General features: G+C 35.3%; 1 protein-coding gene across 3 annotated transcripts in view; it reads right to left on the minus strand.

Annotated features, from left to right (window-relative positions):
- LOC140162784 (uncharacterized) overlaps positions 1-27,183 on the minus strand; it is a 53,048-nt gene extending 25,865 nt beyond the window's left edge. For 2 of the 3 annotated variants that reach the window (XR_011860346.1, XM_072186081.1), the window contains exons 1-9: positions 26,972-27,183; positions 18,493-18,594; positions 17,393-17,593; positions 11,345-11,428; positions 7,532-7,685; positions 6,953-6,985; positions 6,584-6,619; positions 2,009-2,106; positions 757-824 (exon numbers count right to left, since the gene is read on the minus strand). Coding sequence is in view for 2 of the 3 variants with exons in the window: in XM_072186081.1 (XP_072042182.1) it covers positions 757-824; positions 2,009-2,106; positions 6,584-6,619; positions 6,953-6,985; positions 7,532-7,685; positions 11,345-11,428; positions 17,393-17,593; positions 18,493-18,594; positions 26,972-27,022 (827 nt within the window). In the remaining variant the exon portion in view is untranslated. The remainder of the gene's footprint in view (positions 1-756; positions 825-2,008; positions 2,107-6,583; positions 6,620-6,952; positions 6,986-7,531; positions 7,686-11,344; positions 11,429-17,392; positions 17,594-18,492; positions 18,595-26,971) is intronic. The other variant, XM_072186083.1, reaches the window with a different exon arrangement.
- Between the last annotated feature and the right edge of the window lie 311 nt (positions 27,184-27,494).

A 27,494-nucleotide genomic window follows, 5' to 3' on the forward strand; every position in this document is an offset into this window, starting at 1 on the left:
CAAACAAAATAGTTTGAACTATTTTGCAAAGCATTCAAAAATCCAATTGATGAGGGAACGGACACTATTCAAGAAATAGTACTACTATGACTATTGCCCTAAGACCTCGATATACTGCGTCGCAGTTCCTAGTGGTCGCGGTGCAACTCGCCACGTTTTCGGGATTTTAGTACCGGTTCGGGATATTATTGGGTAGAAAGTCATGTTGTCTTGCGATTGCGAAGCACACAAGCAGTCGCATAGAACTGCAGCTAAAATCCGGTGGTTTCATGGCATAATCTGAGAAATTCAGTATCAGGATCAGTATCTTAATATTTAGGGTGAAATAACGGAGAACATGGTTACTAGTCGCTCGGGTTACTCGTTTCATGGCGGTATTGCATTAGACTGTTTGCGTGCAGTAAGTCCCGAGCTTAGCCTGGGCCTGCCTACCCTACATGCATGCGTTTCTAATATTTAACGAACCAATGAATAAAGAATATATTAATGAAATATATAAAACTATTCCGTCTGTTCCTTTACCAAACCAACTTTGTTACTTGCTTCCTTTTATGGTCCTATAACACATTGAAGATGTTAACAAAATAATTCTCGGCACTCCATATTATTCAAGATCAAAGGCCAATCAGAAAAGACGTACTTGGAGCGTGTTGCCAGACTTGTTTGATTAGCATTGAAGGAACAATAGCCGGCTGGGGCCGAGACTAATTCAAACGATGCACTGGTGTACATCATTTTTGTTTAGGCTATTATTACCGTAATTCAAAGATTTCTGCATAGAGTATGGCTCCCTCTAAGTAAGTTCCGTCAAATATTTTCCGCATCTGTAAAGGAGAAGGAGAACATTAATACATTGACATTTGAAATTCGCCGTAGACATGGTAGAAGAAGTGATGCAACAGGATTATTTAATCGTCCAGAAAAATAAGGTATAGAAAGTTGGTTATTGACCATGTAGCGATGAGGGTTCATCGGATAAACTTGACACATTAATGAAGTACCAACATAAAGAGCACGTGATTGAGTTCCATTTTGATATCGGTTTTAATCAAAATCTGAAAGAATATCCAAAATAGCTATAATAAAACACATATGCACAGGGTCAAGGTGATTGCTAAGTTAGGAAAATCAGAATTATGATCGGAATTCAGAATTATGCCCGCTTTTATTCTCAAGTTAAGTTTCCACTTGAGCCTATTTTTGTGAATATTTTTTACAATATATGCCAATGAGCTCCATGTGATGATTATTTTCATTTATAAGTGTTTAGAAATGATAAAACTTACATAAATAAAATACCGAACTTGTTTATTATTCATCTAAATTGATACTTAAGGTGGCACACAGGATCACTCAAAGTGATTTTGTGTTGTATCTTTAAAAGTAATGATGATAAGTACATAAAAGTATACATTTTCAGAAAGGAAATGATGGAAGGAATCCAACTAGCACGGCAGATTTCTGAAAAAATGAGCTCTTTTTGAAAAAAGCGCCAAAATTGATTTTCCATGCCAATTTTTTTTTCGGTCCGCCATAACAACTTATCCTAAATACAAAAATGGCATATCTGTGTTCTAAAGACAGAAATCTAGAAAGTGTTTTTTTTCAATTTTTGAATTTTGTCTTAGTTTTGAAAATATACCTTTAATTATCTCAAATTTTGGTCAAAATTGAAAAAAAAAGTTAAATTTTGATCTTTTTTGACCCATATTTTTTAAAACGAAGACAAAATTCAAAAATTTAAGAAAACATTTCCTAGATGCGTTTCTTTAGAACACAAATATGCAATTTCATCCATTTTGATATTTTGCGTAAGTTGTTATGGCGGACCGAAAAAAATTGGCATGGAGAATCAATTTTGGTGCTTTTCTCGAAAACTGCTAGTTGGATTCATTGTGTCATTTCCTTTCTGAAAATGTATACTTTTATGTACTTATCATCATTACTTTTAAAGATACAACACAAAATAATGTTTACAATTTCCGACTTTGAGTGATGTCATACTCACCGCTACTGAATATTCAATATACAGATCAGCGAAACCCTGGATGTCATCTTCGACGTATGGCCTTGCTATTACCACGGATACGTTGACAGTAACTGCCTCTGTTAATTTAATAAGAAATAAATGTATTTACAAATGAATAAAGAAAAAGAATTAAGTAATTAAGTAATTTTGTAAATAAATAAAGAAATTAATTAATAAATAAAAAAATACATTTATAAATAAATAAATAAATAAATAGATAAATAAATATTATATATAAATAAATAAATAAATAAATAAATAAATAAATAAATAAATAAATAAATAAATAAATAAATAAATAAATATAGACCTAAGTAAAGGCAACCGTTACTCTGGGTTTCACAGCATGCAGACTTGTAGTCGAGTCACTGAAAGTCGAGTCGAGTCATCGAGCCCTCGAGTCTCGAGTCGAGTCGAGTCATGAAGCCTTCGAGTCCGAGTCGAGTCGAGTCATTTGAAGTTGTCAGTCGAGTCGAGTCGAGTCGAGTCAGGCCATTCTGTCGAGTCGAGTCGAGTCGAGTCGGATATATTTTGTCGAGTCATTTCGAGTCACTTCACGTTTTATATGCTCATGATACCAGCTGTCAACTTGATAGCCCAATTTGCATGAATTTGTACTTTTTGAAATTAAAATCCCAGTGAGAGTACATAATATTAATTTATGAATCTATGTGCTCCATCCAGTGCATTGTGGAAATCAGTAATCAGTCAGACTTGTAGTATTGCCATTAGGACCCGCCATGAGAACTTGTACGGGTACGGGTCCCAGGCCATGGGTACGGATTTCAGGTCATGGGTAAGGGTACGGGTACGGATCCCTAGCCATGAGTATTCAGTACGGGTCCATTCCAAAATAGGGTGCGAGTACGGGTACGGAGCCATGGGTACGGGTTCGAGTATGGGTACGGAAATTGGGACTCGAGTACGGGTACTGGTCCAGTAGTGGTATGGAAATTGGGACTTCAAGTACTTGTACGGGTCCTATTATGGGTATGGGTATAAACAAATTAATTAATCAAGTACAAAAAGAGATCAAATATTGGTGGTCATAGTGAATCTAGCCTAAAGGTGGCATATTTTTGGATGCAAGTGAAAAAACTATGTCTATGTACAGTATGGACAGCCAGACTGCAATACTAATTTCAACATATATTTAGCAATGATGTAGCTTTCGAGTCTTATTATGCACATCTGGATAATTATATCCATGTTTTATTAATATTTTAAAATTCATATACATCCCAAATTTCTGTATATGATAAGAACCTCTCTATTCATTTGACTCAGATGCACAAGCCCAAGCCTGGGCACAAGAAGTACATGTGGCTGGTGGAAATGCTCACACCAGTCGGTCACATTGCAATGTAGTTCTTCATGTGTGCAGCATGTAGAGGAGTGTATTTGGATGGGGAATAATCAAAATGATTAATAAAAGCTATAATAATGATATTTTAACATGATAACTTGAAATTCACCACAAAAAGGAAAGTATCTCGAAATGTTTTCCCAGTTTGCTGGTTTTTTTTCTGTATTGATCAGTCATTGTGTGAATGAGACATGTAGCATACATATAGGGGTGTGTGCACAGGCTGTTACAATGACATGTGTGTAGCATTCATGTACATTTTGTGTAGCCAGGGCTGGATTTACCTTTTTCCGGGCCCAGGACCAGGCTAAAATAAAATTAAGGGCACTTGCTATAGCTTGCTATCCAGTCTGCCGCCTGGACAACCAATTCTTTAGAAATGCTTAGTCGCGCTAAAAGTCGATCGATACATGTAAAAATCAGCACAATTCAGAGATACACCTTTTTGCTATGAAATTAATTTTCTCGGTCAAATATAAAGCAATATTTTTTTTCTTCAGTAATGTCAGTTAAAACTTGGTGCTTGAATATACATTTTTTTAAATCCTGGTGTTAAAATTAAGCATCAAATTGTGTCTTTTAGTGTGATATTTTTGATTTTTATAGGCCTTGAATTCGCCTGCGAGCTTTTTACGGAATTCATGTTTTAGCGTCTCAAACTAACATAGTTTGCTAAAGAAAGATATTTCCCACCTCTGTAAAGCACATCGTGTGGGTCTATATGTTATAGTTTTGCCAGAATTTCCGTTTTTGTTTTACCCCTTTTCCATTTATGCTCCGAAAATGTCAAACTAAGTAAAAGTAGGCAATGGTGAGTACTTTTATCTCGAGAGCAACCAACAGAAATAGTCGATATTTCCTTTGTTGTTATCCAGGTCAATTTTTCATTGAAAGCAAATTGCCCGACCAGCGATTAAATCCCCAATTGGGTGTTCTGGTTAAACATGATCAGTAGGAGCGCTATAGGTCTGGGAATTTCTTTGCTATATTGAAGTTCTGGCAACACTATAGCCATGCCGGTATTCCTATTAAACCCAGGGATATCGATCCAAAATGCTAGTACTAGCCTTTAGATTTCACGTGTTGATTTAGAAATTTTTTCAGCCGACAGTGAAAGATGGTGAAATCAAAACGGAAATTCTGACAAAACTATGATATATAGCTCACGGTGATGTGCTTTAGAAAGTTGGGGAAAATCCTTCATTAGCGAACTATATTACTTTGAAAAGCTAAAAGGTTGATCCAAGAAAAAGCTCGCGGGCCGAGCTGAAGCCTATAAAAATCGAATATCTTACACTAAATGACTGAATTTCAGGCCTAAGTTTAACACCAGGATTTAAAAAAAAATCAGTATCAAGCATTATAGTTTTTCCAGCCATTTACTGAAAAAATGAAAATTATTGCTTTTCATTTGGCTGAGAAAAAAAATTTTACACTGAAAAGGTGTAACTCAAAATTTTGCTCATTTCAACACCAATTTCGATCGTTTGTATTGCCTCATTAAATGGCTGAGTGAGCCTTGCAGAACAAAAGAATCGGTTGTGCAGGTAGCTGACTGTATCTGGATCCATGCGTTACTCCCCACCCAACCCCATCCATGATGTAACCTATTTGTTTTGATTATGATCAGAGGACTCACAGTGGGATTTCCTGCATTTGTGTAGCCATATACTGTATCATGGTACCCATGGGTACGGGACTACGGGTACGTGTACCGGACCATGAATACGGGTACGGGTCCCATGCCATGAGTATGGGTCCGGGTCCCAGGCCGTGAGTACGGGTACGGGTCCCAGTCCATGAGTCCGAAGACAAAATAGGGCATGAGTACGAGTACGGGTCCAAAGCCATGGGTACAAGTACGGGTACGGGTATGGAAATTGGGACTCGAGTACGGGTACGAGCACTATAAGTCTGGTAATCAGCAATGATGGACAATGGACTTTTCCTTTCCACCATGCCAATTTTGAAGCATGTAAAACAAATGGTGGATCCTTTAGCCAGATCGACAGGCAATCATACATGTACATTGTACACTACACACATCATATAATTTATATTTTAAGTTATTATAAAGATGCTGAGAGATAGTAAGCCCACTTTGTAAAATATAAGAATCACAATACACTGAGATGGGTGGAAGAAAACGTGCAGGTATTATTAGAAATAGTAAGGTATAATTTATAATTTCGAGTCATTTTTAAAAAGTCGATTCAGCCACAGTGACTCGAGTCACAAGCCTCGAGTCATCGAGTCGAGTCATTAAATTTCGAGTCGAGTCGAGTCATCGATTCATCAACCCTCGAGTCGAGTCGAGTCGTCGAGTCACCTTGCCTCGAGTCGAGTCATCGAGTCACCAAAACTCGAGTCGAGTCGAGTCGAGTCGAGTCATTTCGAGTCGAGTCACTACAAGTCTGACAGCATGCCCTCACTTTCGATCATTGGGTACCCGATCATCAGATCTTTGGGTACCCGATCGTTGGGTACCCGATCATCCGCCTGATGATCGTGTACCCAATGATCGAAAGTGAGGGTATGCCGTGAAACTCATAGTAACGGTTGCCTTTCCAGCGGTCTATACTTTGAAATTTGTTTTTACGCTCTCCTGTAATGGGATTAAGCACTCTAAATTGAAAAGTTAGTCTGACTGAAAAAATTACTGTAATAAATAAATAAATAAATAAATAAATAAATAAATAAATAAATAAATAAATAAATAAATAAATAAATAAATAAAAATATAATAAATAAATTAATTATACATGGATAAATATACAAATAAATTAACCAAATCAATTAACTTTATTAATTTATTAGTTAATTAATATAATTAATTAATTAATTAATCAAAAATACCAAGGGAAAAACAATAGTATTTAGAGTATTAACTTCGTCAGAGTGAGTTTCAATTTTTTTTTTCTGACGTACCTGCGGATAGCTTATTTTAAGAAAACATTTTATCATGAGACACCAATAAGTTATTTTTAACACAGATAATTATGTAAATTTTGAAATGGATTTGGCCAACAAAAGTTTACTATTCATTATCTACAGCAATCCTACTCAATGAATCTTTTCACTCATAAATATAGTATCACAAGATTTGCTTGTGAAGACTAATTCTGGAATACCCCCCCCCCCCGACTAAAATGTTGGAAAGAATCTTTTAGATTATTAATTTTACTTACTATATAAAGGTACCGGCGTTACTGTTGTTGGGGGTGCTGAAAAATAACAATGAGAAACAAACTTCCAGTCATTGTTTCAAGCAAATCAAAGAAGACATTGAAAACAACAAACTATTTAAAATCCAATTGAAGACCTGAGTTGCAAAAGTGGCATAGTCCAATTTTGGCATTTTGAGATACAAGCTTTTCAAAATATTGTAACAAACAAATGGAGAAAGGTAAGAAAATAACATTTGATATGCACATTGGAAATGTCGGTAGCAATGTTTGAAAAACTGAAAAAACACACATTTTGCAATATAAATAAGCCACGGAATTATAACGTTCATCAGTGAAACACCGCCTAGGCTACTTTATTTATATACTTACGCGGCACATTATCAAAGGTTTTGTCTTTAATTGCTGTAAAGAAATATAAAATAATAACAAAAAATACACATTTTATGTTGATTTTAATATAACATGAATAATATGTCAATATTAATGGGGATGGGAATGCGGGAAATCCATTTTTATGGTGAAATCTATTTCAATGTATGTTAGTTTTCAAAATCATTGCAATATAACTTTTAGGAAAATTTTACATTGTTTATATGTTATTAATTTCATGTCGCTTAGAAAAGAAAATGGGGTAAAATTGGTCTATAAAACGCGCACCCTGCCGAAAACAAACGATTTTGAGTGAACCTGGACCCATCAGAACACTATCGTGTCTCGACAGCGTTCATCCCTTATGAACTATCTTTTTTCGGATTGGTTAATTACATACGCGACATATTCATCTGACCAATTGAAGTACAGCTTCTAAATAAAAGTTCAATCCTTTTCAGTTCTACCACTATTCTTAGTTTCTTACGATGTTGCTGATTGGCTCAATAAATCATAATAGTCTTCGTGTATACCAATCAGCGGTTAAATAAATATGCAAACGAACAAACAAACACTCACCAACCAGAACAACGACGAATAGGATCAAGCATAAAACAAGTAGTACTATAAGAAGTACAGTTTTACAGATCAGCCATCTGCGTTTCTTCGCCAAATCTAGGTCTAGTTCCGGCTCCGGAACAGGTTCGGCACATTCGTTTGCGTGGTGGTGGGCCTGTGAATTTTCAATGATAAACACATTAGATAACTGGAAAGGAAGCTACATCGTCACCCTCATAATTTGATTTTCTGAGTAATAAACCCATAATAATAAAAATTTCCAGCTGCATTCTTCATTAATTCTTGGAGTACAAAATGTTAACCGCCATTGTTTTAACTTTGCACACTGCCCACTAGGGTGCATCAAACGCCCCTCATGTCAACCATATTTTTTGTACCTAGTGTCAAACTGTGCCATTTAACTAGAAAATCACCCCCTTCAAATTTAAATTCAATCGGAGGTCGGGAAGGGGTCCACCGTGAGCTTAAAGTTCGGACAGAGGCAACCAGTAAAAGTCCGGCCGGCAGCTATTGAATTATATATACAGTTATACATACATATTAATAGCTGCCTTTAGTGAATGTTTTTATAGTACCTCATATCTCGGACAATACTCAATAAAATGCAAATCCATTTGAACTAAGCAAAAAGGCAGATATTTTCAAACATATTTGAAGTCATAATAATAGCTGCCATGTGCATGTTTCTCTATTTACAGCCATTTCTGCATGGAAAATGGGTCCATAACTTAATGACAAATCAATCAGGCAGCTATTTAGTTTTCATTACTTTATACTGAACATCACTGTGGCTGCCATATGAATAACAATGTAATAAATGTACTTATCTATGTTGCTGATCAGTCCATATGATATTGGTAAATTAGGTAACATCATTCAGTTTACGCTCTCTCAAATTAGGTGTCCGTTTCTATCTTGCTCTGGACCACTTGCAAGACATTTTGATAATGTTTCTAACTCTGGGCAGCAGCTAGGAAATCTGCACGCCAGTTTCACGCCACGTTCTGCTGCATCATCACATTGAGCTACATTGACGGCTCTAACATTGCTAAGCGATTGCAGATAAACCGAGGACTCTGGCCAAGTATCAACATTGTCTGCTAGGAATTTGTCATTGATCTGCAGGATGTTCATAGTGAATCTTGCCTGCAAAATCAGCTAGGACGACTGTAGACTAAGTGATATTCTCAGGGTCAGGGAACTTTGGCTTTCCAAAGCCTGCGCCAAGCGAATATATGGCTTTAGTGCTGCTGCATCAGGTTTAAGTTCAAGTAGCCTTCTCGCTAAAGCTTGTTATTGTACTGACCCAGTAGCTTCCACTAAAGAGAGCAAGCGGTGCCATCTCTTCGGTGAGATACATGTACCACAGATGTCTGCTCAGGGCTTTGTGGGTTTGCGTGCACTTGTTGCAACACCGAAATTGATATCGGCATACTGCAGGAGGCGCTTGTACAACTGAAGATCGTTCCATGGCGGGTCAGAAGCAACACTGCATGTTATCCAGCAGGAACTTTAGATTATTGTTGCAAATACAACAAATTCACATATCTTTGGTAGCTGGTGCTTTGATGTCACAGTGCCTTGCGGAAGCTGTTCAATGTGATTCTGCATTAGAGAGATTTTGATACTATACAGCAGTTTGGACATACATGACTGCTTGAATGTAATTGATTGCCCCGAGTCCTTAGCTTTACTGCTATCGCTTAGCAATGTTAGAGCCGTCAATGTGGTAAATGATGCAGTGTGAAACTCATACAGATTTCCTAGCAACTGCCCAGAGTGAGGAACATAATCAAATGTCTTGCAAGTGGTGGAGCAAGATAGAAAACAGACACCTAATCTGAGAAAGCATATCATATGGACTGATAAATATTAAGCAATTTATTACATTGTTATTCATATGGCAGCCACAGTGATGTGCAGTATAAAGTAATGAAAAATAAATAGCTGCCTGATTGATTTGTCATTTAGTTAAAGGCACCTATCATACACAAACTTTAAGCTTGTAGCGCGATGGATCCATTTTCCATGCAGAAACAGCTGTAAATAGAGAAACATGCACATGGCAGCTATTATTATGACCTCAAATATGTCTGAAAATAGCTGCCTTTTTGCTTAGTTCAAATGGATTTGCATTTGATTGAGTATTGGCTGTGATATGAAGTACTTTAAAAACTTTCACTAAAGGCAGCTATTAATGTGTGTGTATAACTGTGTATATAATACAATAGCTGCCGGCCGGACTTTTATTGGTTGCCTCTGTCCGAACTTTAAGCTCACGGTGGACCCCCTTCCTGACCTCTGATTGAATTTAAATTTGGAGGGGATGATTTTCTAGTTAAATGGCACAGTTTGACACTAGGTACAAAAATATGGTTGACATGAGGGGCGTTTGATGCACCCTACTGCCCACCACGGCCCCCTAAAAAAATACATATACAAAAAAAAAAAAAGGCGACGAACAAAATCCCTGTTCTACGGGCGGACAGACCTTTCACGTTCGGTTGGGCGTTTTTGGTTTTTGTTTTTCTGGAGGCTAAAATTACACTTAAATTTCACTAAATCTGACAAATCTGTAAAAAAAAATCTAAATATTATTTCCAAACATATTTTCTAAACATGTTCAGCAAAAATCATTTTCGGCCCCCAAACTGCGGATTTTATATACATGATTTATCAAAATTAAAGAAAATTTTCAAAATTCTAGGTCGGTCAGGCCTGAAGAACAGTTTTTTTCGTTGCCAAACACGATATAGTGTTCAAATACTTTCAAAATGTTGTTTTTGATAACATTACAGCCCAATATTACATATTCGGAATCCCCCATGTGTAATAATTTTTGATGATATTTATCTACAGATTTCCTATCTTTTTCTGTATAGTGGTCAGTGCATGAGGATTTGGTCACGGTTGTTGGTCTTGGTATGTCTCGTGCCCATGGGTCACGTGCGTAAGAACATATTTATAAATATAGCCGAAGCATATTGGTAGAGGCAATTTCAAACATGTCCTGTGAAACCTGGTTAGAGAAGATTCCCCATAAGACACAAAGTCACATCTATTTGCTTTTGATACATGTATTAATTTATGTCTTCTTGTTAGACTTGCTTGTGTCTTCAGCTTCTTTGTTGTTGTTGAAGCTGTGTCTATTTACAAGACACTATTCTGACCGGTAATATGAACAATAATTTAGCATTAGAGCCTTTCAGTGACGTATACCCAGCTTGTCAAGACCAGGGTGGCTCATCATTAAAATATACTGACGGCATAATGATTTCAAATAAACTCGGATTTAAACCAGAGGATGATTTAAGGAAGCCCCATCATGCACTGCAAAAGTGTTATCACTAGCGTTTCAACTGTCACTTTACTTTTCAAATCCCATTGAATTCTGTGCAAAAGATGTTGTTCTAACATTGTGTGTGTGTCATTAATACTTGGTCGAATTCAGAACAAAAATTATGTGTGTTTAAAGGATAATTCACACCTTCTGTAGATAACATAAAATGTGAAACCCGACCAGCATGTTCACAGCCTTTTTAATGTAAATATAACTGTATAAATTCAAATTTATAACCATGCACTTCTATGCAGCATAGCAGAGCTGTAGTGTCATGTTACTCACACTGCTCACCTGTTGTACGGTTAACCCAGTGGGGTGTTGGGTAGTACTTAAATCACCCTCTGGATTTAAACAGACAAATAATCAGGCGAAATGGACCTACCGACGGGTTGCCACCACCGCGGTGTACCGACATGACGTTCCTTCCATTTCGGCTCCGCACGTCATGTGGCATTCAAAGATTTACTTACCCTGTGTTTTCCTCCATGATGTCCCTTAGGACCATTATCCTGCATCTCAATACTAGAAACACTGCTCACTGAGGAATGATGGTCCTATTCAGACAAAATATAAAAACATATAAAGTTAGAGAAGAATAATAAGACCAGAGAGGTGAATAAGCACACAGAAGACCTGGAACATCAATGGACATCAATGGACATCAAACCCTACAAGGGGAGGAGGCTTGGGAACATGCCACCCCCTACTAGTTGGTAAAATGAAATGAGCTACTTTTGGTTCTCTGCAGCCACTTTTTGACACTTTTGACGATTTCGAAAATTAAGGTAACAATAATGACCGCAAACCAGGACGTATTCTTTAATTTGAGATATCAGTGTGCATGGGCAAATGGTGCAGAAAATTAGCGTTAATTTAGTGTTTATAAATTAACCCCCATAAAAATAAAAAATAAAATAAAAATTTTCTCTGTACATATACCTTCTCTGTACAAATAAGTGTTTATTAAGTGTTCAAAAAAATCAATGTTTATTAAATGTTGCTCCGCTGTTTTTCCAGTATATCTGTTCCAAATGCAGAATTGGGTCATATTGAAATGACCACAATGTGTATATAGCAGTGGTTCCGGAACCGGGGGGGCAAGTACCCTAGACCCCCCCCCCCCAATAATCTGAGGTAAAATTCGTAAATTTTAGGGTAAAATTCATAATTTTAGGATCAGATTCAAATATTACGGTATAATTCAAAATGTAAGGTACAATTCATGTAAAAATGTATGCATTTCAAAAGTTTCTGCGCTTCACCCACCCCCTTCAGTGTTTCGCACCTTGGAGCAGGCCAAAAATTTGCCCCCCCAATATTCAAAATCTTCCGGAGCCTCTGTATAGTTTTACAGCCACTCACAACATGTATCGACACGTTATATGCATCGTATGTTGCATTTTGATATGGCAGTCTTGTTCATAATTACTGGAAACTGATTGGTACCACTCATTTTGATATAGCCTGTATATTTCGCTCTTTAATTGAAGCGCAAAGTGATTACTCCAATTTGAGCTATATTTAACACTCTTACATTTAACTCTTCGATTGAGGTTTCAATCCATTACATGTGAATGTCACTCTAATGAGATTGTAAATTAAGACACTTAACTTTTATTGGATGAAGTGATCTTTGAAGTGTCTCTTTTCCTCGACAGCATGTATGACAAGTAGGTACTATTCAATTAAAAACACTCAGTAACATTGAAAGAATACTCAACTACCGGGTATATCTGAAAAGCAAGTTCTGTTGAAACCCACTATTTTTAGTACTGTAATTGCAGTTCCTAAAACGTGAATTGCCTTGAGAAATCTTTTTTTTTTAACCCAGCAAACATTTTGATTTCGGACTAAAATAGCAAATGGGTCCTGTAAACACCACACTTCGCCTTGATTTGGGCTAAAATAGTGTAAAATTAAATAGTTTCGAGCGCGAATTGTCTAAAACTATAGGCCACAATGAAGTTTTTTTTTTATCTTTGCTTCCCCACCCAGACCCCACCCCTCCCGCCCTAAACACCTGACCAATGATACGCCAACCTATCTTGAAAAAAAAAAATCAAATTCTAGGTATCATTTATCATGTTTATTTTCAAACATTTTTGTGACAAGCCAGCAAGCGTGACCAAATCCTCATGCATTGACCACTTTACAGAAATGGATAGGAACTCTGTAGACAAGTTCAAAACAAATAAAGGGTTTTGTATATCACACACGTGACCCAAAACATGCAATTGTTTTTACCATCAGATGCAGAAAAGATTTAATTTCATACTCATATTTTATGTCAATACGCCCCATCCAACTTCCTCAATGTCAATTATTATTGGACGCAATACACATATATGTAAACGTAACACATTATGTCAATACGGCCGTATTGGCACGGTAACTGCTGTGCTGGGATGGATATTCTGTATTACAGCATATGCAAATATTTCTTCAATACGTTGATATACGTACTAAAGTGAATTATGACCAACAGAGGGCGCTATTGCTGTACTAAAGTACGTGGTATTTTGACAACGGGGTACACCGTGCCAGTACGCCTGTAATACAGAATATCCATCCCAGCACGACATTTACCGTGCCATACGACCGTATTGACACAATGTATTACCAGTGGACTTCGGTTGTATATATAAATGCGCATATATAAATGCGCACGTGACATCTACAAGTCGCCATACCGTATTAAACGATATAAGGTACCCGGATGTACATAAACTCCCCGTGCAAAAGTATAGGGTAAAATGACAGGTCGCAAGGAAAATTGCTTTTGCAAAATAGTGGCATTGATTGCAAAGGGTAAAATAACTTGACCCGAAAGATAAACTCTCTATTAACGTTTTCCATCACGGAAAAAAAAAATTAACTACGGAAAAGCTAGATATAGCTGATTTACAAACTTATATTTCATAATTTCCGTGCTAAATGGGCGTGCCAATTGGCCATATCTATGACGTAGTGCTGGTTTCATACTATCATGCTGCTTGCCGCCGAGCGGCGTGACACACGCGCATTGTAGACAAACAGACACAATCAAGACTTGTGAATGCCCAGCAAACACAAAACGTTTTCGACATCATTCGCAAAAGGTTATAAAAGGTTGTCAGAAAACGTTTAAATGTCGGGTTATATAAAGGGTATATTAAGAGTATAAAACGTTTTCATAACCTTAAAAACATTTTTGATAATTTACTGCTCAGCAAACAAAAATGTTTTACAGAAAACGTTTAAATGTCGGGTTATATAAAGGGTATAAAAACGTTTTAATAACATTCCAAAAACATTCTTGAAAACCTGATACGAAACATTCTAAACAGAATGTTATTTTGGGGTTGAAAAAATATTTTGCGAAAAATGTTTGCCCAAAATATTTTCAATAACATTTTAAAAACGTTTTCATGACCTTTATATAACCCGACATTTAAATGTTATTAAAAGGTTTTGAAAAAAACATTTTAAGAACATTTCTGTGTTTGCTGGGTTCAAACATTTTAACATAATTTTATTTAAGTATTGACACAATATTTGGCAAAAATGTTTGCCAAAATAGTTTACAATAACATTTTTGAAAACATTTAAAAATATTGTTGTAGTGTGTTTTCATACAAAACGTTTTAAAACGTTATCATGACCTTTATATAACCCGACATTTTAATGTTATTAAAACGTTTTTACCTAAACCAAAAGCCAAAATATAACTTATTTAAAACGTTTTTAAAACGTTTTTGTGTTTGCTGGGTGGCTGATAAGTCATGCCTCTTGTCGCAACGGCATGAAAGTATGAAAGGGGACATGATTGGCTTTAAGGTCAGAACTGTGCAGGCGGCGGATGACATGATCGAGCCGGCAACTTGTGAAACCGCCCGGCCGTATGGCATTTTCCAACATAGTCGGTTAATTTTGTGGGGTTCATTATCGAACCCCAACGGTTTTAGCTTGTATTTATATTATTTATCAACATAGGCCTATTTGTTTGTGATATTTCAAGCGTTTTAAAATTTCAAAATAATCCCATTCAATTACACGGTTGACGATGAAAATTTACTGAATTTAGAGAATGCAATGCGGCCACCACCTGGAACTGTGGTCGCAATTTCAGTGATTGACAGTGAGGTAACACGAACATGGCACTGGCCATCTGGTCACGTGCGCATTTATATATACAAACGAAGTCCACTGATTACGTGTACATATGTGTGTATCGGGTGATTATTATTAGTCTTTAGGAAATTCATGCTAATTAACAAGTCACTAATTAACGAGTATGGTAACGTATGTGACATACCAACCCCCGTGGAATAGAGGTTGTCCACTTTACTCAGGACATTCCTCGTATTTAAAATGCTATTTGATATTTCTGATGTGCTCTCATGTCCCACAAAAATATTTGCAAATGTTGCTATCCGTTCCCGTAAACATGTTCAATTATTAATGCTTCGTTTGATTAAACCACTCAACTCACTTAAGGGATCTGGAATGAGCGTTTCGACAGTATTTTTGTGGGACATGAGAGCACATCAGACATATCGAATTGCATTCTGAATACGAAGAATGTCTTTCTGATATCAAATAATTTTCATTTTTGAAATTCACGATATAATACAAATTATAAAATTTGATATTTTTCACATTTTTGATATATAACAGTCCTCGAAGTAAATTTTATAAATCTAATGATATATTCTTAAAGTGTATGTAGCTGGGAGGAAAAGCCGATGATCAATTGAAAATGTTAACCTTTCATATTGAAGATATGGATTTTTGGGGAAAAAATCCATATCTTCAATACGAAAGGTCACAATTTTCAATTCATCGTCGGCTTTTCATCCCACCTACATACACGTTAAGTATAAATTATCAGTTTTATAAAGTTTACTTCGAGTACTGTTAAATATCAAAAATATTAATTTTGAATCATTTACCATAAAATGTATATCCCCATTGCGGATTTCAAAAAATCAAAATTATTTGATATCAGAAGGACATTCTTCGTATTCAGAATGCAATTCGATATGTCTGATGTGCTCTAATGTTCCACAATAAATACTGTCCAAACGTTCATACCCCAGCCCTTAAAGGTAAAAAGTTGTCAAACACAAATTGAAGCATAAAGAGCATAAAAAGTCTATAATTATGTAGAGAAGCACAACTTTTTTTGGCGAAAGATTTCATAAATGGCTGTATTTCTGAATGAAGATGATAAAAGTAGCAACATACACTGATACATAATTAATCAGTCTTTGTTCCAAACTTTAAAACAAGAGAATTGATCAAGTAGTTTTTGGGGTACACGAGGTATTGTTGGTCGAAGCAGCGATTTTTTTTTATCGAACATCATTTTTCGTACAACAATTTTATAATCGATGTTCATTATCTGAATCAATATATCATTGAAAACTAACACTTTAATGTTTTGCAAAAGTTCATTCTACAAATCATTATACTTTGAAAACTCGCTTGATTTATTGTTGTTAATGAGTTATGTATGTTTTACAAAAGTGTTGTTGTTTCAGCACTCTTTACAGCATAAGTCAAGAACCACAGGACCTACAAAAGTATATATCTGTGATATTTGAATTCTTCTACACGCTCGCTATGAAATGGACAATGCAATTTTTGTCAAAGCTCACTACCATTCGCACGATGCTGTGAACTACACTGCAAAAAATATTTTACTTAACATTGAGTAAAAAGGTCGCAACTCAACAGTTGAGTAAAAAAAATACTCAAGATTCAGCTCATATAGGTCACAACTCAACAAATGAGTAAAACATTACTCAATTCTGAGTAATTTTTTACTCATTTGTTGAGTTGTGACCTATATGAGCTCAATGTTAAGTAATTTTTTACTCAATGTTGAGTAAAATATTTACTTAAAATAGTTGCTAACCTTGAGGTGGACTTATATTGTAAGAATCGTGTATCGTTGAAACTGTCTAACAAAGATTTTGATGAACACAAGTACTAAAGTACGAACTATTTTTTGTTTTTGAAGCACGTTTTGAAAGACAAAATATTTTATTGAGATATTGTTATTTTATCTTTATTTGTATATAGGGCCAATGTTTTTTTTTATCATGGATATGGTATGAATATGAAATTAATCATTACAAACTTTATCTAAGAATTAATGAATCGGTACTTTTCAGAATTCCATTTTCAAAGAAATTTTATTTTTTCAGTCTGCTGATGAAAGTCGAAGTGTCGACTGAAAATTACAGGTACGCAAATTTTTGTGTTGTGATCAAAGGTTTAAACCTTTAAATTAAATTTTATTGTTGTTTTATAAGATTTGAACAATTAAAGTGTTGAGATATTATTAATAACCAATATAGTAATAATAATAATGGGAGTTTATAATGGCAAAGAGTCAACTTAAATTTATTGGCAAATTCGAATCTACTGTATGAAAGCCCCATTATTTATTTATTTTTATTTGTCAGACACGCAATTTAATTTACATTAATATTTATTCAGACATCAAGACAAATAATAGATAGAAAACTCACATCATAGTGGTCAGGTTGTCGCCGGAAGAAGCAATCAAATATACTATGTCTTTGATGATACGAACTATCTAGGCTTGACATACTGGAATGGCTAGATCGGCTTGAGTGGCTTGATCGACTTGAGTGGCTTGATCGGCTAGAGTGGCTTGAACGGCTCGATTTGCTTGATTTGCTGCTTGATCCGCTCGACGACTGAGTATCCTGGAATCAAACGTTTAAGGAACCGGTGATTACGTCGCACACTGTTTAAATGTGACAGAATGACCTTTGACCACCATTCCCAACCTGCCTAGGTTCAAATTCTAACCAAACATTTCACATGAGTATGGTAGAGATTGGGGTCGGGGAGTGGGGCTGATGTGTGGATGAGGCTACCAATCGGACACTCCTCCTTAGTTGGTGATGTTAGGCTAACCGGTTGCATAGTAAACTATAAGACATTATAATTCTACCGCAATTGCGGTGTAGTATGAACAAACTTTGAATATTAGTTATTAACCCTAGAACTCCTGAGCCATATTTTGTAACACGAACAACGAAGAGGGGGGTATTGCAACTCCCCTATTTTTCAATTATAAACGTCATATACCGTTATATTTAGTACTAATGTATAGCTACAGGTCTCCTCTATCCAGTGATACAAAAGGTCAGTACAAACATTCCTCACATAATGTCGCTATGACGTCATAATGTGAGGGCGCCCATGCAAATTTGGCCGGGAAATTCTGGCTATGTACAAAAGTACGGCAACATTGATTTTCGGCTAAAAATTCTACAAAAAAGTGATTTCACCGATTGTTGTCCTCAATATAAATGGTGGGCCTCACCCCCTCCCCCATCCCCACCCCTCCCTCTATTGTCATCTTTGACGGCCGGTCCTACCCCCGGTAAGATGCTGGGGTACTAACAATTTTATCACTAAAATGAGCGCAAAGGATGGATCTAGAGGACGGGGGTTGGCAGAAAAACACCTATGAAAGACAGAGATAAAAAAGACTAAATCGCGTCTGACGTCAGGGCAAAGGCTCCCGTGATTGGTTGCCTACCTGCGCAGTACGGCATTTTCTGTCTAGCTGTCAGAATTTCAGACGCAAACCTACCTGTTGCGGTCTGTGATAAGACTCGCCTCCATGATTGGGTAATTCAGGTGGCACCTCATTGGCATTGTACAGGGGATTGCAACGGCTCACACTGTCATGACCCTGTCAAAATCGAGAAAAAGAGGTAATTATAAAGATTTTATGAGAAAAACGCCATCCACAACAAACCACCTCTCATCAGTCAAGCGATATTTTTTTTAATCGAACATCATTTTTTGTACATCAATTTTGTAAATTTTGATTTTTCCGTTTTTCATAATTTAACATGGAATAAAACAAAATTCACTGAAAATTTTCTGAAAAATACGAATAAAAACATCGCGTCCGGTCCGACTGCATGACCAGGAAACACTTCCTGACCAGGCACCATGGTATCCCACAATGCAACGCTCTATTTCAAATAGAGTATCCATAATAGACCATAATTTCTTGGTTCGACGTGCATAGTAATAAAGAGTTAATAAAAATATGTTATCAATAGATAATCAGTAAACAATTTTAATTAAAATACAGGTAATTTGCATATTTTAATCAAATTTCCAACAACAACAACAACAAAACCGTTAGAAATTGTTTTGTCATTTGAATTATTATTATTATTTAATATTAGGAGCATGTTTTTCATTTTGACAAATTGTCAAATTAGATGCAGATAATGTTTGTAAAAGTAAAATTTCCCCCGATCTTTAAAGTCACAATGAACAATGTAGGGCTTAGTCTGACAAATTCGGAAGAGTTACAAAGGCCTATGTTGCCTGAGCAGGCAACATGCTGCCTGGTCCGGCAGTGTTTTCTGGACAGTCGGACAGGACGCCATATATATATTTACGGATTCAGGCTAAATTCAAAATTGATGTAAAGCGTTTGTTTTTTGATCGATTAAAAAAATAAGTTTTCTTTGATTGAATTTGTGTCTGTCAATCATTACACTACAATTTTTTACTCCAAGGGCTCTTTGATTTGTTTCAAATAATTTTTATAATGATAGAGTGAATCCCTGATGGCCCTCTATAATTACACAGAAATGATCAGGAAACCTTAAACCCAATACATTTCTCTCTTATTGCCTAACTTTTAATCCAGGGGCCTAGAAATAAAATTACCTTTGTTGAAAGAGCCGTAATAGCTTTTATAAGTATTAACCCGTATTTTCTTTCCTTTAGATAAAATGGTAAAAAGGATAATGTTCAACTGAGGAATCATTATTTATATCCGCCAGTGGCTTAAAGGTCAGATCGCTTTTTTGAAGAAAAACAAAATATCCGAAATTTATCAGATAAATGTATGAAACAAAATTAAGCGTAATTTCAATCCGCTTCCTTTGATAATTCCATCCTATTTCTACCAATAATTTAAGTTCAACTTGTATTTGCTTTGATGATTTATTTGCCTGCGTGTGCGAGTTCGTGTACTGGTTTGTTTGTTCGTTGTGTTATGCAACTGGTATTAACTGCACAAAAGTGCAACGTGTTTTTGTGAGGAAATTCAGGGACTGGAAAGTCTACATTAGTCAACAATTTTATTAGGAATAATAAGGAACACGTGTCTTGTGCCTATTTATAGTAAACAAAATTATATATTTCGTATCATTAATGTGTTTGAGTAAAAAAAAAAGTAATGGGTAAAATTTCGCCATCTTTCAGGTCCAGGGGGTAGAGTGAAGGTGGGTGTGTTTCTGTGCGGTGTTGTTGTCTGTATGTTGACTGGTTGCAATTTTGTTTGTTGAGTTGTTAGTGAGGCTGTTTATTTTCATGGCCAAGGGCCATGACATTTATAAATCAGGAAGTATGTATATGCGTACGATTATAAATAAATGAACACAAATCACCCCGTCTATATAGTAGTGTCGTCCACCATTACATGGGTATTTCTCTGAAAAGGTGTACTATTTGAAGATAGGCAAATATGAATTTGAAAATGATTATAAAAATGTTTCCTTTACATATCTGTAAGGATGTAAGTCTCTAGTGCATGAAAACAATATTTGGCGCAATCTTTAGGGCGCCCTCTATATTATAGAGGGCGTAATCTGCAGGTTGTGCCAGGTGAGCATCATCTCCGTCACATTTAGGCCAAAAAGGAAATAAGGACAAAAAAATTGTTAAAACTATTAATTATGAGTTTTATGGATAACTTGTAAGTTGCTTGATTCATGTTTGCTTTTTTCATTTAAAAAAAATATGATTTTGTACTTTCGTCATTTAGTTGGGACAATGAGAGGCAGGCTGTACGGAAAATGTCATGTCTGTTAGTATTTTTTTATACAAACTTAAGTATATTCATAATTTTGCTTGAAATAACTAAATAAATTTCTATTGACATAGTAAACACATATTTACACAATTACATTTCCAAATAGTAAATTCCATGTTGTCTGGGTCAAAGGTCAAATAAAGGTCAACAACAATTGTGATGGAGATGACAATGCTGTGATGGAGATGATAGTGATGTGACGGAGATGATATTTCTACACAAATTCCTATAGAGAATCATCTCCGTCACAGACATTTGATTTCAGTAATGTTTTCACACTACTTGAAAATTAAATTCATACAGATGAGAAGGTCTAGAATTGGTAAGCATTTTCTGATAAACTAAACTGGACTTCGCTGTATCTCAAGATCCGGTGATGTGATGGAGATGATGGTGATGTGACGGAGATGATATTTCTACACGAATTCCTATAGAGAATCATCTCCGCCACGGCAAATTGTGACGCCAACTGATGTAGCGGAGATGATGGTTCAGACATTGCTTACGATTAATAGCAGGGTTAATCTTACGCACGTGTTACATATCACCACAACAGCTTGTGGGACATATTCAACCATCATTATTTTCCGGAAAATTTCAACAATAAGACTTATATCAAATTGATCAGAAACGTTTGGAGATGATGTTGAATAAAGGTACGCACGTGTATACTTGAAGATACCCTCAAAATTGGCAGGAAAAGAGTGCCAATGTGCACCTATTCCGGGTTGATGTTTTTCGTCGTCTGTAAAAGGCAGCGTACAGGGTCAAATTATTGACCTCTGATATTTGGTCTTCACCTCCAGTCGTTTTGATGCCAATGTGACGGCAATGATGCAAAACCAAGGGACAGCAATTTTTGACACAAATTTTGAATTATTCCATAATATTGACTTTAGAAGTGGTTTAAAGCATTTAAACCTTCTTAGACATGATATTTACCCCAGTCAGTGGTAATTTTCACTTCCCACACTTGCTCACAAAAATACTACAAACTCACTAAAATTCGGTGCGTGACATCGGGACATGGGGTTTTCAGGGGGGTCGTCAGATATTGAAGAATTTTTTGACACCAAGAAATTAATTTTTCCCTACTTGGATGTTCTTAACTATTTTTATACATACAAAAGTCCATGACTAAGCCAAAAAGAAAAAAATCCGCTTTTAAAACTTTTATGAGCGCCGAAAGTCGCGGGACTTAAAAGTTACTCTTTTCAGAGAATCACCCACATGACAAAATGCACGTCTCAATAAACCTCATGAATAGTCCATTGTATTTTGTCAATGCATAGTTTTGGAAACCAAATGTATAATTAAAATGTGTTGACAATTTATTTGCTGCAAGAGTATACAGCGAGCATGTGCATTTTATATCTAATTTCAAACACAGCTTGGTGTTTGTGGGACGGTGATTTCTGTAATATACGGTGTTAGAACGGAGCAGAGAAATGTCATTATATTGTAAAATTACTATCTGACACATTCAGGTTGTTTCGACAACAATGTTTGATTTTAATTGCGTTATTTTTTTCGAATGAAAGTTCTACCTCCATCATTTTTGTTACGTGCTAGGATATTGAAATTACTCATGATTATACTCGTAAATCTAAGCTACAATATGAAAGTTATTTGATCAAAATGTGAGTTTTGGTTGTTTAGATAGGTTGGTTAAAGCCAATACCATGATACTGATTTGGTACGTCGGAAACGGTTAAAAACTATAGCTTTGGATAATCGCCATACAAATATTTTTAAGATGCGGTTGTCCAATTGCTTACTCGGGATAAATATTGTGTTCCTATTTTGAGCTCCCTGACTTGCCTTGGGGCTTCAAAACCAAATAAAACACGTTTTATATGACAAGAACACATTGAAGGGTTCAACAGACACACAAATGTTGGTGAAATTGGCCAGCTTTCAACTAGACCACGTTTAAGGGTAATTCGTAATTAGGGACCGTTCACAAACACTTGTAAGGGGGCCTGATGCAAAAAGGGGGGCCCTGAAAATTTTTGACCCTACTAAGGGGGGGGGTGAAAAAAATGACCACAAATTTTCCTGGAAAAATTGAGTTTATATATGCTTTTCTATGGGGTTGACCCATAATGTTCATGTCAAAAAGGGTTGGGGGCTGAAATGTTCGAGGTCTGTAAAGGGGGGGGGGGTCCCGAAAAATTTTCGCGATAAAATTTTTTTGCATCAGCCCCTCTCCCCTTACAAGTGTTTGTGAACGGTCCCTTACGTCCTTATTTTAAGCAATGGATGCATCTTAACGTGGAAATAAGATGAAAAGAATTGAACCAACAACTGCTGACCATCGAAGTCAACAACCTATGGAAAAGGAATACAGTTAGCTATTCTGAACATGTATCGGTTTTGTTGCGAAAAAGACACGATACTCAGTAAAACTGTATATCTGCAAGCATTATATATTGATTAAATTATTTGAATAGAAAATTTGAAAAGCAATTTAATATTTTTCAGAAATAAATCTGTAATGATTTGATTGATTTCCACATAGATATGGGCACCTTTTTTTCCGACGTACAAAATCTGTATTCACTTTAACCAACACATCTGGGGTATGAACGTTTGGACAGTATTTATTGTGGGACATTAGTGCACATCAGACATATCGAATTGCATTCTGAATACGAAGAATGTCCTTCAAATAATTTTTTTTAAATTTAATTCGCAATGTAATACACATTTTATGGCAAATGATTAAAATTGATATTTTTGACATTTAACAGTACTCGAAGTAAACTTTATAAATCTGATGATTTATACTTAAAGTGTATGTAGGTGGGATAAAAAGCCGACGATCAATTGAAAATTTTGACCTTCAGTATTGAAGATATGGATTTTTTCCCAAAAAAATTAGATCTTTTGGGGGAAAAAATCCATGTCTTCAATATGAAAGGTCAAAATTTTCAATTGATCATCGGCTTTTCCTCCCAGCTACATACACTTTAAGAATATTTCATTAGATTTATAAAATTTACTTCGAGGACTGTTATATATCAAAATGTGAAAAATATCAAATTTTAATAATTTGTCATAAAATTTGTATTATATCGTGAATTTCAAAAATGAAAATTATTTGATATCAGAAAGACATTCTCCGTATTCAGAATGCAATTCGATATGTCTGATGTGCTCTCATGTCCCACAAAAAAATACTGTCGAAACGCTCAAAACGCTCATTCCAGATCCCTTAAGAGTGTTTGTTCGATAACAACTCAAAAGGTTTACACAACCTCTTTGAACAAAATAAACAAGAAGTTTGCGGACATAAAAATCATTACAAAAATAGAATTACTGATGTAAAATCATAAAAACGAATACTTGTACAATTTTATACCACCACGGGGCTAATATAATGAACAATATACATATGTGCCTGGACACCTCGAATAAGCCGTAAAGTCCCTCTCTGGTTATTTTTACTTTTTTACATATTTGCAAAGAGCATGTTTCAGGGATTAAAATGACACCTCAATGAACTTCATATGACAATCAGAAGCGAAGTTATGGCTTGTTATAGGTTGTTATGAATCAAAACGCGAAACCGAGAAAAACGCGTTCAAAGTTATGGAAGCAAAATGACCGTTCATCAGATGGGCCTCAGAAAATGTGGATTATTTCATATTTCCACTTATTTCTTTAAAATAAAACTTTGTATGTGTTTAGAAGAAAGCTTAAACATTTCAAATCTGCAAAAATCTCAACTTCGCCAAAATACGAGATTTGCATATATTTTCACCTGTAGCTCGAAATGAAGTTTGCCGAGTTTACGGCTCATTCGCCGCGTCCAGCCACATATGGTTATTGATTACAGGTACAAAAAGGAAATAAAGAAACAAATACATGCAGTGTTTTTATTGTTCCGGCAAAAACAAATACAATTTGTGTCTGTTTTGTAATTTATTTCATCTCATTTACTTATTATATTTTCTCTCCACAAATTTGATAGAATTGAAAAAACTCTTTCAGATAATAAAAGATGCATACCGGTACCATACAATAATGGCTCCAGCACTTTGCAAATAGTAGGCCTACTATGTTCAGTTATCTATATAAACGTGGATATTATTGTGGGACCTGAGAGCACATCAGACACACCAAATGCTATTCTAAATTATATACGAGGAATGTCTTTCTCATATCATATAATTTTGATCTTTGAAATTCGCGATATAATACTGATTTTATGACAAATTATTAAAAAATGATATTTTTGATATTTAACAGTTCTCGAGATATTTGATGGACATTCCTCGTATTCAGAATGCAATTTGGTGTGTTCGATGTGCTCTCAGACCCCACAAAAATACTGTGCAAAGGTGGGTGACCGACCCCTTAACACAAAGAGTATATCAACAGAGTCAAGCAAGTTTGAAAAATTTTATTCTAAAAAGTGTTTGTTTTAAAAAGTGTTTTAATTTTATTCAAATGAGCAGATTTCCTTCCATTATACACTGAATACAAAATCAATACAATTTACTGCAACTTTCAAATATTGGGTTACATTGATTTAAATGTACGCTGTGACGTCAATATTTAGTCAATTGCTGCAAATGAGGTGTCAAAATGTGCAGAAATAAATTCTGCTTCCAACGCATTTTACAGATTTGCAATACAATCACCCGTTTTTGAATAATGGTCATTATTTAAGGGGGTTAGTTACTTTTTTTGAGATGTTTAGTAGTAGTAGTAGTAGTAGTAGTAGTAGTAGTAGTAGTAGTAGTAGTAGTAGTAGTAGTAGTAGTAGTAGTAGTAGTAGTAGTAGTAGTAGTAGTAGTAGTAGTAGTAGTAGTAGTAGTAGTAGTAGTAGTAGTAGTAGTAGTAGTAGTAGTAGTATAGTAGTAGTAGTAGTAGTAGTAGTAGTAGTAGTAGTAGTAGTAGTAGTAGTAGTAGTAGTAGTAGTAGTAGGTAGTAGTAGTAGTAGTAGTAGTAGTAGGGTACCTGCAGGTAATATGGGACCATTAAGGACGTTTAGCTTATGTGCATAAAAACTATAGAAGATATGCCCAAAAGAGATTGTTATGATGAACAACCTGTCCTTTAAGATTAATAAAACAGGCAATGTTACCTTGTTTTTATGTTTGTTTGGACGCTATGACGTCAAAATGACGTCATCGTCAAGTGTCCCATATTACCTGCATGTGCAGGTAATATGGGACACTGTGTTATCTCTATGGTGAAAATCAAAAAGTTCAGAAAATCACTCTTTTGTTCTAAAAACATTTTTGTTACATGATTTTGAATGTTAAATGCAAATTTCTACAAGAAAATTCAATTTTCTAAATAGTTTTGCTTTTCGCATTGACAATGTACACAATTTCCTATGTGTCCCATATTACCTGCACCCATTCAGTTGAAAATCAGAGAAAATAATCATTTATAAAAGGAAAGTGCCACTTGTCAGTGGAATTTTACCTGCTGATAAGCTTAACCCATCACCTAAAGATCATAAAAATGACAAATGCCCCTCAGTACCAGAGTTTTTGGATACACAGTCATAAAATGTGACGTCATTGATTTTATATCAGGCCAAAAAAACGACATAATTTTTGGGCAATTTCACTCTTTTGGCATTGATTTCCAAGAGTTTGATACACAGACTCCAAAACTGCATTTCTAGAAGCACAATTGATGTCTCTAAACACTTAACAAATCAACTTAAAGTGTTTACCTTCTCTAAGCTACTTTTTGTTAAAATGAAAACAGGTGTCCCATATTACCTGCTGTCCCATATTACCTGCACCTACCCTAGTAGTAGTATTGTTAGTATTATTATTGTTATTATCATTACGAGTGATCATCATCGTCATTATTCACTCGGTATATAGCCATTGTATTTGAAATGTTTTACACTACTTTTAAAACTTTGTAAAGTTTAAAAAAAGTATAAAAAGTGCTCTGTCAAATACGTTCTCAAATGCTATGCATGTACACAATGACCTTTTTATCAATAGTAGCTCGGATAGCAATCACAACCTTAAGAAATTGTCAAAATGTGTTAATTTGTCCAAATATCAATTCTGGAAATAATCATTGCTTAAATTAAATAATAACTGATTGTATCTAATACATCTAAAACGTCATGTGGTGAAACATATCATACAATTCAAAGATACCAATGTCAATGTACACTGCTTGACTAATTGTCAATAATGTATAATAATGTACATGAAAATATGAATAAAATTATCAAACTTACTAAATGACTATGGCGACTAAAATGACTATGACTGCTTCGTGTGCTACTCATGATTACTGCCAATAATCAAAGTATCCACAAGACATCTGTATATCCAAGTTATAAATCACATATTATTTTATTATGAAATCCGCCATTACGCCTTGTATATGGTCTATAATATGGCACGGCTCGGCAGGTGAACTTGGCAGACAAATACAAAGCCAGTTCTCGCCCATTTAAGGTGTATTTTGGTCTTTTGTTCTCACTCGGTCACTCATTTCGAGTATACCCGAAGTTCAATGTATATATAGTTCCATTTGGGCTGTGAACCATGCAATTAAGGTCGTTTTTTTACTTCGTAGTATATAGTAAAATTATATACAGGTATGCTCAACGCGTTATCCACACTCCAGCTTTAAATAAATTTAAATAATTTAAATAAATAAATTTTCATTAACAATTTTCTTAATTGTTACTAAATTTTTAAATATAAATTTATAATATCTATTCCATATGAGGAAAAACAGAGATAAGTATAAAA

The sequence above is a fragment of the Amphiura filiformis genome, chromosome 10 (genome assembly GCF_039555335.1).
Source record: "Amphiura filiformis chromosome 10, Afil_fr2py, whole genome shotgun sequence".
In the NCBI taxonomy this organism is placed as follows: domain Eukaryota; kingdom Metazoa; phylum Echinodermata; class Ophiuroidea; order Amphilepidida; family Amphiuridae; genus Amphiura; species Amphiura filiformis.